This window comes from Hydractinia symbiolongicarpus, chromosome 9, assembly GCF_029227915.1.
Source record: "Hydractinia symbiolongicarpus strain clone_291-10 chromosome 9, HSymV2.1, whole genome shotgun sequence".
In the NCBI taxonomy this organism is placed as follows: Eukaryota; Metazoa; Cnidaria; class Hydrozoa; order Anthoathecata; family Hydractiniidae; genus Hydractinia; species Hydractinia symbiolongicarpus.
Window position 1 is genome coordinate 27,566,998 of NC_079883.1, and position 17,766 is coordinate 27,584,763.

At 34.1% G+C, this 17,766-nt stretch overlaps 1 protein-coding gene across 1 annotated transcript; it reads left to right on the forward strand.

Annotated features, from left to right (window-relative positions):
• The first annotated feature begins 6,472 nt into the window (after window positions 1–6,472).
• LOC130656176 (translation initiation factor IF-2-like) lies at window positions 6,473–17,632 on the forward strand. The gene is made up of 18 exons (XM_057459004.1): window positions 6,473–6,558; window positions 7,119–7,189; window positions 7,406–7,471; window positions 9,808–9,846; window positions 9,935–10,061; window positions 10,914–11,001; window positions 11,107–11,234; window positions 12,106–12,285; window positions 12,472–12,521; window positions 12,915–13,004; window positions 13,094–13,218; window positions 13,347–13,425; window positions 14,428–14,553; window positions 14,870–15,092; window positions 16,053–16,190; window positions 16,565–16,680; window positions 17,018–17,213; window positions 17,394–17,632. The coding sequence occupies exons 2-18, from the start codon at window positions 7,148–7,150 to the stop codon at window positions 17,555–17,557; spliced, it is 1,977 nt and encodes a 658-aa protein (XP_057314987.1). The 5' UTR covers window positions 6,473–6,558; window positions 7,119–7,147; the 3' UTR covers window positions 17,558–17,632.
• The last annotated feature ends 134 nt before the right edge of the window (window positions 17,633–17,766 follow it).

Here is a 17,766-nt window from a genome sequence, read left to right on the forward strand (position 1 = left end):
ATAATAGCCCTGCAGGAAAAATTAATAGTATATATAGCTAGCTACACTATAACTATATTATATGTAACAGTCGTTTTCTTTTTTACTAATATAAAAATAAAAAAAAAATCCACGCTATCTTTCAAAAAACATTATCACAATAAACCCTGCTGCGTTGAAGAGAGAAGGTTCTTGCTTCTTGTTTGTTGCCTGACCTCTGTGAAAATAAGATTTTTTGAAAAAAAAAGAGTAAGGACAACCAAATCAACCCGTGTGCGACACATTGTAATATTGCGGACCACCAAGGAACAACTTTGCCAGCATCAGCCTGCACAGCAATTCAGCTGCGCTTTACTTTGCTTCTCATTTTATTTGCGCACGAGAACAAGACTAGCAACAATACAAAATAATAATTTAGCCTCTGATCGTAAGTATTCAAATGAGATTCGGCTTCCGTAAATTTCCTCTTTCGATTTCGTAAACAAATGTGAACGGACGCGAAGTGCCAAGTGCTCGAGTAGACACGTTTAGGTATCTTTTGTATTGATACATAGCTAAGTGACATAAACTAAATGAGTTTATAGTGCTGGTGTTAGGTTAGGATAATTCCTCTAGTGTTAATTCCTTTTACTAATTATTCGGGTTAAGAATAATGCAACAAGAAAGCGACGATCCCATGCTCCCACAGCACAGCAAAAATGGCGACCATGACTTCACCTTACAGGACCCCGAACACCCTGTTTCTATCCCTGTGGACTGCACAGGTATCGTAGACCAAGTCGTATCCATCGTATCCGAGCGACAGAAGGCCGAACTAAGTCGGATACACGACACACTAGCCAACATGAACACCTTTATGGCAAGACTTAGCCACCTGACAGAACCTCTTGTCCCAGAGGGGACCCGGTCTAGTCTTAATCCTAGCCCCAATGTTCCAGATGGAACTCTGGCTAGCAAATCCAGTACCCAACAGGAGGAAGAAAGAATATCTATCACCGGTTCAAACCTCTGGTTTAGATCCACGCGCTCAGAATCGCCTTCTTCCAAAGATGAAGCCCCAGAGCATTCTAAAAAGGGTACCAAAGAGCCAGCCCAAGAGTACTGGCAACAGTCCACTGATGACTATGACGAGGAAAGTAAGGCCTCGGGACCAGAAGTCACGTCATCAGTGGCATGTGCCGCCAAAGTGTTTTGGCAAAAAAGGCTCAAGGGCGATGTTCTCAAGCAGAAGTTAGAAACGGCAGCAATTCCATCGAACTGCAACTTTCTACTCCCAAAGAGAACAAACACCGAAATTTGGAAAACACTTTCCAATTTTCACAAGTCCACTGACGTTAAGATGCAGGACATCCAAAACATGCGCTCAGCGTAGGTTGCTATGCTTCTGAAAGCTTCATCTACGTTGGTGGAGAAATCCGGTGATGCCAACGCAGACACAAAGGGTCCGTTAAACGACCTTAAGGACGCCATGAACCTCGCTGGTAAGACCTCCCAGCTGCTAAATCAGGTCAGGCGAGACTTAATTAAGCCTTCCTTGCCAAAAGACTACGTAGCCTTAGCTACGGAAGTGGAAGAGGATTCCGAATGGCTGTTTGGTTCCTCCGTCTGCGAAAGGCTTGAGAAGCTGAAAAAGGCAGTGGAAAGACATAACTACCGATGGGGAGATCCTCCAGACCGTGTCTGGTTTGCAAATTCCAGTAAACGGGATGCCCCAAACCACATATCGGACATACCCCCTAGATAGAAAAAAGAAACTCTTCATTGACGAAGAAATACAAAGCCTTTTGGGGAAAGGTGTAATAAGGTTGAGCAGTCGCGAACCAGGCGACCTAAATCAGACGGTGGGTTCAGGCTCATCCTAAACCTCAAAAAACTCAATGTACACATTGAGAAAAGAAAGTTTAAGATGCAAACCTTAACGTCCATTCTCCGATTAATCCAACAGGACATGTATCCGGCAAAACTTGATATCCAGGATGCATACTATAGCATACCAATACACAAAGAAAGCCAGAAGCTCCTACAATTCGAACATGAGGGTAAGGTATACGTGTTCCTGGTACTCCCCTTCGGCTATACAGAAGGACCTCTAAAATTCACCAAGATAATGAAACAACCCTTATCTAAATTAAGGAAGAAACAGGTCACCATTGCTGACTACATTGACGACTCACTATGAACGTCAGTAAACAACAGTGCTGCAATCACGTACACAAAACCGTTGTTTTGTTAGATTCACTGAGATTTACGGTCCACCCAGACAAATCCGCGTTTGAACCAAAACAAGTTTTGGAATTCCTTGGATTCGTCATCGATACAGTGAATATGACCGTCGCTCTCACCCCCAAAAAGAAGGCAGCCATAATCGATCTGTGTCAAGCAGTGACACAGAGAGAGAAGATAACAATAAGAACTGTAGCGCGATTTATTGGTAAGTTTACCAGCAGCCTTATTGGGGTACCACACGGTAGACTCTACTATAGATCTACCGAAAGACTAAAAATTAAGTCCTTAAAAAAGAGCGCCGGAAACTTTGATGTGCAGATCACATTAACCCCTACCGCCATGGGTGACATATCTTGGTGGAAGAATAATTTATGGGGTAGCATATTCCCAATAGTTCGAGGCAACCCTCAGGTCATGATATCCATGGATGCCTCAACAAGAGGTTGGGCGGCGTCAATGACACAAACCCACACAGGGGGTGAGTTTTCATCTCTGGAGCAGGAACACCACATAAATGTCCCAGAACTAATGGCAGCATTCTTTTTACAAAGAGCCTGCTCTTTGCAACCATACTGCAAACACTACCATATTGCTAAAAATGGATAACCCTGCAGCAGTAGCCTGTGTAAACAAAATGAGTAGCGTAAAATCTATCCCAATGGATAAGATTACACATAGCATTTGGGAATGGGCAATAAGCACAAATAATTGGATAGTCGCTACACATCTTCCTGGCATTCTTAACGTAGAAGCAGACAGAGATTCGCGACAACAGGAGACAAGAACAGAATGGATGTTAAACAAATCAACATTCCGCTATGCACTGAACGAACTGGACTTCCGTCCAGAAACAGACCTCTTCGTGAGTAGAATAAACACGCAGTTACCTGCCACAATATCTCGTTTTATGCCTTTCCACCCTTCGCCTGCCTTCCCCAGGTAATTCAAAAGATCCATAGTGATAAGGCAGTAGGTATCCTGGTAGTTCCGGACTGGCCTAACCAACCATGTTTCACAGGGTATTCTGAACTAATCATTAAAGAAATTCTTGTTTTACCTAGAATGGACCTATTACTGCTTCGACAGCAACCAAGTGTCTTTCATCCACTGCACCCAAATCTCAGTCTTCGGATAGCAATTGTCTCAGGGAGGCAATAAACCTAAAACAGTCATGTTCTGACGATCTTAAACAACTGCTCACTGCATCGTGGTCAGAAAAAACCCAATATAATCTCTATTTAAGGAAATGGCTGAAGTTTTGTAAAAGTGAAAAAATCCCAGAACCTTATGGGGCTAGTCATAAACAAGGTATGGACTTCCTTGCTTTCCTTGTCCACGTAGAAAAGGCAAGTTATGGATACATCGCAGCGGCAAGGTCAGCCTGTCAGCTGCATTACCAAAGGATGCAGGAACCAGCTTTGGTAAGAACGAGGACGTTAGTAGACTAATCAAGGGAGTTTTCAAGCTACGTCCTTCCCTACCAAAACACACTGTGATATATGACCCTGATGTAATATTAAACTATATGACAACCTTGCCTGGTACCAGCACCTGGAGTTAGAGTTACTAACGAAAAAACTAGCCACCTTGTTGTGCCTCCTGAGTGGCCAGAGAGCCCAGACAATAGGTGCCCTAAAGGTTAACTTTTGTCATCGATCTTCAGATAGGTACACTTTCTACATCTCTACAATCATGAAGACAACAAAACCAGGCAAACATCAGGAACCTCTGCAATTCGAGAAGTACCACCTCGATAACCGGATATGTATAGTCCACTGCCTAGATGAATACCTGAGGAGGACAGACCTTATACGAGAGAACCTTGAAAACCAACCAAGGGAACTACTTCTCTCCTAAGCATATCCCCATAAACCTATCGGAATCACCATTGCAAAATACGTTAAAACTTTCTTAGGCTTGGCTGGCATCGATATTAAGACGTTCAGCACCCATTCTACAAGGAGTGCGTCTACCAGCAAGGCAGAGGATCACAAAAGCGGCAGGCTGGAGAGGCCTTAGCACGTTTGCAAAACATTGCAAATTGCCCATAAGCAAGAACTTTGGGAACGCACTTCTTAAATGTTTATAAACACATTTACTTGCGTTAGATTCTGTATATATATATATGTAATAGACATGTACTGTTATGGTACATTGTGGCATTGCCAGGAGTTATAACAGACAAACCATAAATATGTAGTTCTGTTTAATCATATACTGGTCCTTGCCCAGTTTTTACTGAACTGTTTGTTGAATCCAAAATAGGTGGCTTTGAAATCTCATTTGAATACTTACGATCAGAGGCTAAATTATTATTTACAAAATTAGACAAATGAAATGAAGTTTAATTAAAATAATAATTTAGCTCTGATCTCAGTATTCAAGTGCCCACCACCACTCCCCTAACACCTTTAGCACTATTATTCACTATTTTGGCCTTCACAATGGGTCTTTGAAGCAGGAAATTTACGGAAGCCGAATCTCACTTGAATACTTAGATCAGAGCTAAATTATTATTTTAATTAAACTTCATTTCATTTGTCTAATTTTGTAAAAAAATGACGGTTTATTGTTAGATAATTGCATTTCACACAGACTAATTAGCTAAGTTTCTTTTTATTTTATCCGTCATCTATTGGTTTATCGATATTTTCAATCTATATATAAGTACTGTAGCTAGCTGGATATAGATATGGGCCCAGATTGCGATTGACAAAAAATTTGGCTCTAAACTTTACCATCACCTCTTCACAGTTTAAGTTGTGCGCTCATTTTCTGTATTGACAAAGGAATTAAATTGAGTGAATTTAATAAGGCTTTGATAAAAATATAGTATGATTTCACTTTTCTTGATAGTCAAAGGCTTGGAGTGGCACAAGCCCATGCCAAGGAGCAGTTGAATATGTCAGAATATGGCATGACAAGTGCATTAATTAAAAGCTTTTGTGAGGTGTTAAACAAGATGCAATGGTTCTAATTTTAGAATATTTAATTAGCATTTTTCTATCTATGTCATTAATGTGCTCTTCCTATTGCATTTTTTTTTATCAAATGCTACCCCAAGATATTTAACTTTTTATGCTCCTCTTCAAAGGAATATCCATATAGTTGATAGTTTTGGTCTCAACTTTTTTTAAATGGCTATGGTTGCCGGAAAAGATTGCTTCAGTTTTGTCATTTTGTTATTATTCCGCCAGAGTTTGACTTGCGAAAGTTCTAACTCGACCTGCGAGACAAAGGTATTCAACTTTTTATAGGATGAAATTATTATTGCATCATCTGCATATAGACGGTAGTGGTTTGAATTAATTTTAAGTCATCAATATATAAAAGAAAAATCAGGGGGGCCAACACATATCCTTGTGGCACCCCAAAAGCGTCTTCATGAAGCAGATCTGATCTTGTGTCGTTTACAAGAATCGGCTGCATGGATACTTGATCAACCATGTCAAAAGCTTTTTTAAGGTCAAAGAGCACAGCACAAACAAAGTTTTGTTGGTTAAGCTCAGTAAGAATAAAATCAGAGACATCCACCTTAACTATTTCAATTTCCTGGTGGTAAGAAAATTTATGCTGGGTTTTTATTTATTTTATAAAGGTTTACTGAAACTGTGATCACCTGTTAAAAAACATATAATATTCGTCATCTTGGATGATGAGGCAAGTTAACTTTAACCCCCCTCCTGTTATATGTATAGCAATGCATACAAAAAGCGTTAAAAAGTAAAGGCTCTTTTGTGTATATTGTGCTCCATTTTATATTCTGGACACCAAACCAAATGATGGTCTTTAAATTGTTGCTTTATGCCGCAATATTAATGCCATATAAGAATAAAGATATGTTTAACTTAGATTCGACACATCACAGTGCATCAAGACTGTCCATCAAGAATGATATTGTGGGCTTTACGTGATTTTAGGGCAAAAAGGTTATATTGTATTGCCTGTGTTGTGCTCAATCCTTGCAATCCTCCATGTTAGGATGCCCTTTTTCATTACTGTATACTTTTGATAGCTTAAATAGATCAATGCTTCAAGATGATCATTCAAAATTACCATCTTCAATGTCCTTTCATACCACCCTAAAGGACAAAAGGTGACACACAACAGTCCCATCTTTCAACACGCCCAACTGTATGTAAGAGTTTAAATCTGCCATTTTTTTATTTACTGTGTTCTTTATGATTATTACATACTTTATGATTAGGGTTTATCTGGAATTGAAGACAGAAAACTATCCAGCAGCAACAACACTGAAAAAATCACATTTTTTTATTTTTCTTGATAGGCAATTAAATAATTTTTTACCATGTAGTGGTAGTGAAGATGATCTTAGTTGTTGAAAGTTGTTAGGTAAGGTGTGGTTTTAAGGTGGTAATAAACCCAGATATAAGTTAAAAGATACTTCTATTTTGTTTTAACCAAGGGTTAAAAACCAAGTCTTTCATAATTGTAAATGTATCATTTATAGCGCCTTTAAAGTAAGTATAAGTTGTATTCTCTGAGTGCATTCCTATTATCAGATATGTATTTACGTTTGATTTTGCATATAAAGTACCACTGACTCATTCAAATCGTTGTGATTATTCAATTGGATGTGACACAGTGTTTTTCCATGGGGTTAACATTTGTATCTGTGACCTGGTACAAAACCAAAACCAAAAAAAATGGTTATGCACAGTTTTATATGCATATAGCATACAGTAGAGGAAAATTGCCAAAGAAAGTTACAGTACAAAATTGCGATAAATAAATAAGAAAGTTGCTTTTTTAAATGAAATTCAAATTTTCCATGCTTCAATTTTTCCCATTTATTAATTATGCTAAAAAGGGGTTGAAACACTTAATTAGTAATTTTTTTGCTTTCTATGTTAACTATGTTGTTATGTTCATTGAATATTATGTTATTGTAGACTTTTACTTTGTAACCAATTGTGGTATCATGGATAAAAAGGTGCTACATATGTGTCACAAAGTTTTGTCTGTAAGTGATTGTTTATATTTTGGAGGTTTGAATTATCTGTCTTGAAATGAAATGTTATTTTTATGAATACAAGATGTTTTGTTTCCTTTTTATTTGCATGGTCATAGTTCTGAATTCCAGATGTACTTTTAGGCCTCATCTAGAAACTCTGTACTCTGCATTATTCACGTATTGGAATAGAATTTATTTAGCTTTATTGCTTTGTATTGTTTTTAGTATCGAAACATTATCTTAAAGAGAAGTTGTTTTTTGCAACAAAGACGTTATTTGTTGTTATCACATGTAAGATATTGCTACAAATATTGCATACGTTAAGCCGAGAATGATGATGATGATTTTCTGACCTAAAAATTATTTTTAAATTAATTTTAAACTTCTAATTTTTTTGGGTTAGTGAGCAGAGTTATTAAAACACTCCCCTCTAATTTTTATTATTTTAGGAACATTAAAATTGCTATACAAAAAGGATCTAACTTCTTTTAATAGCAACTGTGAAATAGTTCCCTTAACTTTTTTAAAAAGTTCACCATATTTTCTGGTATATAACCCACAGGTTATAAGTTAATTTTTACAACTTCCACCATTGGTGCGGGTTATAATTTGGTGCTAGTAATGTGATAAATTTTATATTTTCTGTCATTTATTGCGAAATTTAAAGTTTATACATTCAATGAAGAAAATAGTACCAACGGGATAAAATGTGCACATTAATACAACTGCATGCACGATCCTATATCTACGTAATCTTACTTCAACTACGTGATTTTTTTTTCATACAGTGAAATTGCTTTAACTTTCTATTGCTTGCCAGTGCTAATATTACAAGCTCTCTCTGAAACACAATTCTGGAGATCATTTTTCTTTTGTGTTAAATATAATTCTAATCTATTTATATCTTTGCAACCATATTGAGCACATTGAAATGATTTGTGTCAGGTAATAGAGCAATATAGCAGGTATCATTTTTAGGTTTAATTGACAGGTATTTCACGACCTAGTGCCCAGGACTTATTTATTACTTCCTGTTAAAAAAATTTAAAAATGTTAAAATTAAAGTATAGATAATAATTTTCTTTTTTATCTTCAGCAACAGGTGGCCACTAAAAATATCAAAAATAAATATAAAAAACAATTACTAAGACACATGCAACTATCTCCTCATTGCCACCATTCATTTTATTATGCACACTGAGATTGCTGAGATATAAATAGATAACAAAATTCTATAAACATTAGAAAAGAAAGTTCCGTACATCGCTGTTACAGACAATCCGTAATTATTATTATGTTGTTTATTTTTATGCCAAAAAAAACTTAAATATACATAAAAACGGAGATTTTACTTTAGGTTTATAACCTGATGGAATGTTTTTTGTTTGTTTGTTTGTTTAATAGCAGGGAGCAAGAGTTATTATTGGCTGAAACTAATGTCTACAAATAAAACAGGGTTGTCTGATTTAGTTAGCATTAGCAGAAGATCGACTTGTCAAATTAATTTTAATTCATTATTATTCCGGCAATCGGAGACAAGGAAGTTAAGACTAAGAGAGTCGCCAGTTCAGACACTTGGTTCTTGTGTTTGGCGTTCATTATGAAAAAAACAGAACACACGCACATGTTTATAAAATGATTAGGGTAAGTAAAAATACGCTAAATGTTTTTCTTAACACGATGCAGGTTATGCGGGTAAGTAAAACACATCAACTGAAATTTTATGCGGGTTATACAAAGGTGCGGGCTATCTGATAGTACTAGTTTATAACTCATTACAAAAGCTGAGCTGCGGGTTATATGATGTGTGGGTTATATACCGGAAAATATGATATTGTGCTTTTTATTACAAAATTTTTTGTTGTTAATTTCATTACAAAGACTGCAAAAATGAAACCTTTTAAATAAAAGCCCATGGAAGAATCCACTTAAAAAACATTCCAAAATTATTGTATATGTTTCTCATCACAAAATTATTTGTTGTCAATTTTATTAAAAAGACCCAAAAACCATTCAAATGAAATAGACAACAATAATGACAATGTTATTTGCTGTGATTTTTTCCAGACAATAATAATAACAAGGTTCCTGTCATGGTACCGTGCAATAAAATATTTGACTAATGAAATCACTTTTTTATCACATGATTTGCTCTAGCCAATTGAAGAAGCAAACAAAACTTTTAAAAATACAGAAATTTTTATAGTGGATTTTTAAAAGGCGCTTTCAAAGAAACGTGTTGTACAAAATATAATTAACTTTACCAGTCACAGACAAACACAGATTTCATACTAATATAATATATACATTCTAACTAAAGTAAGTCTTCTAATTTTTTTTGGTAAAATTTCTACCTTTAATATTGCTGCTTTGAAATAATAAATTTTCAGAACTAAAAAGATGGAGGTAGGTCCATTCTATAAAAATTTGGAGATAACCCCTTCTACTTTGAAGGAGTGAAATCATATTCAGTTATAGTTTGTTTCAGAAAAGTTTTTAAAAAATTGAATGTTTGGCGATTATACACTGTGTATAACTGATAAATGCTTGATGCAATATATTTTGTCATATTTTTTTTCTTCAAAAAAATAGATACTGAAACCTTTTTTGTGTTATATTTTTTTTAGAAAATCAATTTAAATTCAAATCTGAAAACTTTGAATAGCGTAAGTATCACTTTGTGAAATAACTTTTATTATGCCTTGTTCTTACTGTAGTAAAGGCAGCCATTAAAAAAAAATATTTTTTTTGTAGACTACACTGATTTTATCTTCCAATGTCACGGTAAAAGAGTTAGCAGACTCTATGAAAATTGGTTCTTCATCATTATTGAAACTTCTTGAAGACTACGGTTATGCAACATTGAACGGTGTCAATACAGGTATTTAATATCAGACAATATTTTTTCGCTTTGAATCTCGGCTGGTGTTTGACTGAGACTCTGAAGACTGTTTGTAACCATGCCACAAGTCAGTGTGACTTCATCATTAAAAAAAGATAAAAAATAGGAAAATGTGCACCAACTAATGCATGGAAGATTTTCCAACCAAACTTTTCCAGTTTTCTTTTCCATTTTTCACAGCTGTTTACAGGAAATGATCAGTGGAATTTAACTGGGTGATTAAAGTTTTTTTTTCACAAAATTATAAGCAATTATATTTGAAGTTGATCTTTTTCTTATGACCTGATTTATGCTATACTTAGCACAATATAAGTGTCCAAAACATTTAGAAACACATCTGTTGCAAAGTATGGGATTAACTTGATTAGCATCTTTTATTTTTATTTGTTATATGCTGCCGTTATCATAATGTTATTAAGTGTTGATATTATTAAGTGTTAAGTGTTGATAAAGTCCATTATCAAGTGTTATCATAATTTAAAAATTTACTTTGGTAGTCTCTCAGCAAAAAAAAATGCTAAAGACAAGGGTCAACAACAGTAACAAGCTTTAAGAATGACTCTAGGAAATATCAGCATTTCCCTCAATATTTTTACGTTTAAAAAGATTGTATTGTATAAGTGAACACCTTGTTATTGCTAACACTTCAGAAATGCCATCCCAGAAATTTATTGATCAATTTATAACAGTTAATTTATTATTATTTTTTTTACCTATAATAATAAAAATTTAGCAAAGGTGCCAGTTGCAACCTTTTCGCAAATAAGTACTAAATTTGTTGCTAGATATTTGTGATTTGCATATGTCCTAAGATTGTTTACTTTAAAACAGTCTTAGATCTGGATATTGCAGAAATAGCTGCAGATGAATATGGCTACACTTTGGAAAAAGAAGAAAAAAGTTCTTTGCTTTCGCCAAGGTAAATATTTCTGTGTAGTACTATAATGTTGATGTCCTATTCCAAACTTCAATGTTAATGCTCCTATTATCGATTGAAATGAAAGTTTATTTGAATAACTTCTAGACCTCCAGTTGTTACCATTATGGGACATGTTGATCATGGTAAAACAACTTTGCTAGATTATTTGCGAGAAACTTCGATTGCAGAAGGGGAAGCTGGCGGTATAACACAAAAAATAGGAGCTTTTTCAGGTAAGCACTCAGAGTTTAACTGTAGTAATAAACACTAACTACATTTCTTAAACATTTAAGTTCCATTCACATGAACATAAATTTTATGTTGGGTAGAGTTTTGTTTACATTTACTTAAGTCTCTTACCTAACTCATGTAAATTTCTTTGTTGTTTTTTGTTGTTGTTGTTCTTTCATCATGGCAGCAATCAACAAATATCACTTTTAATCAAGTATTCTTGTTGTGTTGAAATGAAGAACTCGCTGTCGTCAAACAAAAGCAAGTGAAGCACGTATTGAAATAGAACTAGGGTTAGACCAACAAATCTTAATAGAAATAGAATGTTTGTCTTGTCAAAAAGATCAGCACATTTAAAAAAAACAGTTGAGAGCTCTTCTTTGTTATACAAAGACATTTTAATTATGTTTTGTTTTTGTTTTGATTAAAGTTTTTAAATCTTAAATGTTCGAAAATAGAATCAAATGATATTGCAAAATTTTTTCCTTCTTTTATATACAGTTTCTTAAGAACAAAATTTATTCGTAAAAAAGTCTACTTAACTCAATTACAATTTACATACTTTCCATTAAACATGTCATATGAACTTAAACATTTTACATAACACATAAGAGAACAAAGGAACACCAGCCAATTTGTAAACCCTGTTTAAATTTATGTACATGTGATTACGGCTTTATAAGTCAAGTTTTTATTTATATATAGATATTCATATTTATATATATTTATGGCTTTATTTCTGTGATGTCAAATGGAGTAATGGTCAACATGCATTAAAAAATAAAAAACACTGCCATTTTAAATTTCTAAATAAACACAAACTCATTACACCATTTGTAGTATGATTAATAACACTTTTTTCCTCTTTTGTAGTGCAAGTTCCTGGATTGGATGAGAAAGTCACATTCATAGATACACCAGGACACGCAGCATTCAATGCCATGCGTGCTCGTGGAGCTAAAATGACAGATGTGGTTGTTTTAGTAATTGCTGCTGATGATGGAATTATGGAACAAACTGTTGAGTGTCTGAGATATATCAAAGAAGGAAATAGTTAGTAATTTAATAATAAAATCTTAATACACATTAGCCTGGTTCTTGGTTTTAGTATATATTTGGAACTGTGATAAATTTGAATAGTTAATGAAAAAAAACAAATAAAAAAATAATTGAATAAATAAAATAATTTGATTATTAGTTGAATTTTGTACTGACATCTTTTTATTATGATTTATTTAGCTCCGTTGATAGTGGCAATAAACAAAGTTGATAAACCAAATGCCAATCCTGTATGTGCACTTTTTTATGTAGTAAATTTGTAAGATTATAGACAAAAAAATTAAAGGATTGACACAATGCGTCTTGGTGACTCATTTTAGATTTATGTATTGAATAATACTTTATAATAACACGTTTTATAATAAAGACACCTAATATTGTTGATAAAAATTTTTTTCATTGCATCAACGGGAAAATCAATCAAGAAAAGTAGAATTGAATTTTTTTGTATATGGAAATTAATCTAATTAAAAATTTTCTTGCTCCATGCCTGGAATAATAAATTTTTAAATCTAAAATATTTTAACCTAGTGTTGCATTTCACTAGTGTCATAAGCAAACTGTGTATGTAATTCTTTTAACAAAATCGCTGGTATAAATTTTACAGATTTATAATCTTTTAGGATAAAATAAAAAGGGAATTGCTAAGTACGGGAATACAACTTGAGGAGTTCGGTGGAGATGTGAAATGCATCGAAATATCAGCACTCAAGGTGTGTATAGTCTATTTTATATTGTCAATGATTGATTCCTCCTTTTTCTATTTATTTTCTCTTTTCCCTCTATATAATTCTCCTCCTAGGGTACCAATATTGACAAATTTCTTGAACTACTTCATAAATTTTCGAGGGAGAACAATTTTCAGTCCTCACAGGATTTACCTGTGAAAGCAGTTGTCTTGGAAGCAGAAAGTCATAAACAGAAAGGGTAATTTTTTATACAAATACATATCTTTGGATTATAAAACAAGTAAATTTTATTCCAAAAATTTTTTTTTATTTTTAAAATACATATATTTATATTCGCACACACAATACTTGTTATTTTTTTTCCAGAATAATTTCTTCGTTATTATTGAAACAAGGATGCCTTACTAAGGGGAAAGTTCTGCTAGCTGGATCAGCATTTGCAAAAGTTAGTATATAATTAATTTATGTCTCAATCTTTGATTGTCTCTGTATTTAGTAACCCCTGAGGACATGGTGTAAAACACCTTGAAGGTTAATATTTTCTAAGTATAGTTTTATCATCTTCAAGCTACAATCATGTTGTATACCTGTAAAGGTATTTCAAAAGCAATACAGTTGTAATTGGTAGTTCTTCCTGTGATTCTATATTCAAGCGAGAATTTTCTTTTAGAAATCCATTTTTGAAATGATTTATATTCTTCATTATATTTCATAACTAATATATAGTAAAGACTAAGCAAAAGGCACACATTTCAACACTTTGCAAAAATACTAGAGTATGAAGAAACGTTTAAGTAGATTTTATTGGTACAATTGTAAAACTATTGCACAAATCGAATTAGTTTATTTCTGGGACTTTTTCATTGATATAAAGGTGCTTCAACTTTAGTTGCTTGTTTTAACTTAAGTGACCTATAACTAGGACTTCAATATGAGAAAATCGAACTTGATGCGTCCTTGGGCCTGCTCATATGGAAAATATTTCCTCTGGAAGTAGGAAAATGTTTCAGCTTTTTAACTTTTAGTTTTTAAGGGTAACTAATAAAAACTTGTAAAATTATATTTTCGTACTTGAGGAAAGTTTTCTTGCCCATGGCAATGAACAGAGTTTACTTGCCCATGGCAACGAACAGAGTTTACTTGCCCATGGCAATGAACAGAGTTTACTTGACCATGGCAACGAACAGAGTTTACTTGCCCATGGCAGCGAACAGCAGAAAGCAAAAGCGACATCAAGCTGAAACATTTTTTTTTACTTGGATGTACGAGTAAACATTTTATTGGAAGTTCAAATTAAATTGCAATCATAGGGTTCCAGGTTGGATTCTCCACTCTTGTGCACTTTAAATTTGCTATTGTTAGACCATTTGGAGCCATGTACTGACCACCAACTGTATTTCCTTTTTTTTAATTTTTCTCATTTTTTTTTATATGTATTAATACTTAGGTACGTCAAATTTTCGATGCAAGTGGCAATGTTTTGCCAAAAGCAGGACCTTCAGATCCAGTCCAAATATTAGGGTGGAGATCTTTACCATCACCAGGAGATGTTGTTAATGAAGTTACGGATGAGGTCAGGATTATACTCTTTCAGGCTTGGTAAAGTTAGGCAAAATCAAAGTCTAAAAAGTTATTTTTACATTTGTTTGGGGGGGGGGGGTGAGGAACTTTGGAAGATGTAAGAATGGGGAAGATTGAAAAAAAGTGGAAATAATTTTAAAATCTCAAAATTTACAGTTAAAGTATATTTTTGTGGGGTTCACATTACAACTGTATGATATAATTTGAACGTGTTTCTAGTTGGGGAAATTAGTATAAGAACGATGTACCAACTATGTTTAACATTTTCAATTTTGAATGATTTGCAAAGCAATATTTACTTGTACTAGGCAGAAGCTCGAAGCATACTAAAACTTCAAGCAGATGACTTAAAGCCGGAAAAAGTTGTACAAAAGCCACTTAAAAAGGCGCCCGGTAAGAAAGGTTTGACTGAAGAATTCAAGAGTGGACGTTCGAAAAGAATTCCATATCGTGTCACATTGCGTATGGAAGCATCGTCTGGAGTAAAAAAGGTTGAAGCACAGAAGATGAGCATAGATGTAATAATAAAAGGTGATAATATTAATAATGATTAGGACGTGATGTTAGTTTTTAGGTTAATTTGGGGAAATTAACCTGTCAAAAAAATTCTACAAAACTATATCGGTAAGAAAGTAACTTTTGGTTCTGTGCTGATGGGTTTGTAGTAAAAGTCAACTGGAAAATATCTGAAAATATCTAAAATGTAAAAAGTTACGGAGTGTGAAGGATTGTCTTTTGTCCATTTACTTTGATTCTAGAAAGTCAGGGAAAAGATTTTGCATCAGTGTGATTACTGTTAATGCAAAGTTTGTGTATATATCTGATCTGCTCTTTATTTTCATTTTTTTGGTGATCATTAATTACATAATTATTTCTTAACTGGTTATATTGTACTGAACTAGTCAGGGCAGATATCTTTTCACATTTGACTGCCAGGGAAATTGTTTAGTACAAACCTGATTAGGGCCATTCTTAATTTCTTGTTGTCTATTCTTGCATTGTAGTTTTTTTGTAGGGTCGGTGAGTGAACAATTTTGATTTTTATTTTCTTTGTTAAATAAAATATAACGTTTTTCTTCAGTCTTTTTGACAACCTCAATTTACTGTGTTTAGTCAGGTTTATTTTTGTAGGTATGTAGACCAGTCATCTGCGTTTTTGGAGCATTTTTCCAATTGCAGTAGTAGTGAAGTCAGTTTAGCAGTTGTCATTCTTAGTTCCGTTTGTATTGAGTGTATACAGCATGTTTGTTTGCTGAATTATTTTTTTTTCTTTTGCCTAAAAACATGATGGGTCTGTAGTTGATCTATTACTCTGCCTGGAAGGCTTAACAAATGGAGTAGTATTGAATGAAATAATACTAAAATATCCCAGCCTATTTTTTTTTTTGTGATGTGGAAAGAATTGCAAAGGCTGGTTGGAAAACTGCAAAGAAGTTTAGGGATGGTCTGAATGAACTAATAAGTTTTTCACGGTATTTTTTTCTATTGCAGCTGACTTAAGTGGTTCGTTAGAAGCAATCGTCAACATACTTAGTTCATTCCATTCTCAAGATATTCAGTTGAACATCATGGATGCTGCAGTTGGCTCAGTATCAGAAACAGACTTGCGAATGGCCAACACTTTTCAAGGTAATATTCCTAGGTTCTTTCATGTCGTCATTTCCAATCAAGGTAAAAGCAAATGCCCAAATTTTCTCATAGCATTCCAAATGATGTCTTCTTAACCCTTAGACTTTGCAGCATTTTTTTGAAGAACCCCAAATTTCTATTTTTTTTTTCACTGACTGATTTATCGACTTAAACGTGATTTCTGACCACCTGCTACATAAACATTGGTGGGCATGGACGCTGCCGAATGAGAAAATTTAATTCTCTTTTATATGGGACTCTACCTTGATATCGCAAAATTAAGTGATCGCGAGCTATGGCTAATAGATGGCATGTCGATATTTCGGCCCAGGTGAGAGGTTAATTTGGCGTATTTTGTTATTTTCTTTTTACAGGTATTATCTATAACTTTAACACACAGTTACCAAAAGATATTTTAAACAAAGCCGAGCAACTGAACATCCCTGTGCGTAGTTTTGATGTTATATACAAGTTACTTGACGACTTAAAGGTATGTATAAACAAACACAAAATGTAGAGTTGTTTTGTATTGGTATCAGAATCCAAATCCTGAATCCAAATTTATCTGAATAAAAAGTTTAAAGTATTCACAGTTAGGGCAGACTCTCCTGTGAGTGCTAAGCAAAGATATATTACACTGGCAGAGGTAATAAGGATAGCCTTAATGCAGATGAATTATTAAGCCCGGAAATGATGATGGCTTGCATTTACAACTATGGCCTTGCATACTACATTTTTTCTTGGACTATGGTTATCAGACCTCTTTTTTGCTAGCAAGAAAAACTGACGTTAAGCTGGGATCTCATCTCTTCATTGTATTTCTATAGGAAGAAATCGAAGACAGGATGCCAATGAAAGTGGATGAAACATTCATTGGAGAGGCAGATGTGTTGAAGGTGTTTCGTTTAACCGGTACACGAAAGAATGTAGCTGCTGGTTGTCGTGTAAGAGATGGTTTTCTTGACGCGTCTGATAGTACCCATGTTTGGAGAGTGATGCGGGGTAACGAAATCGTACATGAAGGTAAAGCAAGATTCCGTATTTTAGCAACTCACGCGATTAACAAAAATTAAAACCTCTTTGTAATGCCAGAAAAAAGTATAGTGTTTCTATAGTGTTTCTTACATTCTTATTCGGGTACTTCTTATTCAGGTACTTCTTATTCGGGTATTTCTTACTCGGGTACTTATTTTTCTTACTTAGGTCCCATTAAATCTTTGAAACATGGTCATTCAGACGTAGCAACTTGCAAGAGATTATCAGAATGTGGAGTTACACTAGCTAAGTTTGAACAATTTGAAGAAGGGGATAGAATTGTTTGTCTGAAGATTGACAAACAGAAACAAACAATTGAATGGAATCTATAGCATTCAAATTTTATTTATAAAAATTCCTTGTACAAATCTATTTCTTTACAAATATGCAATACATGCATTTCCAGATATTTTTGTTCTGATTACATCTCCTGTTGGATGTTAAAGAGTGGATAGGGCATAAAAAATATTAAACAATAATGTCAATTGCAAAGTATACAAAAAACAAAGTTTGTTTTCTAAGGCTGTGTTTGTTTAATGAC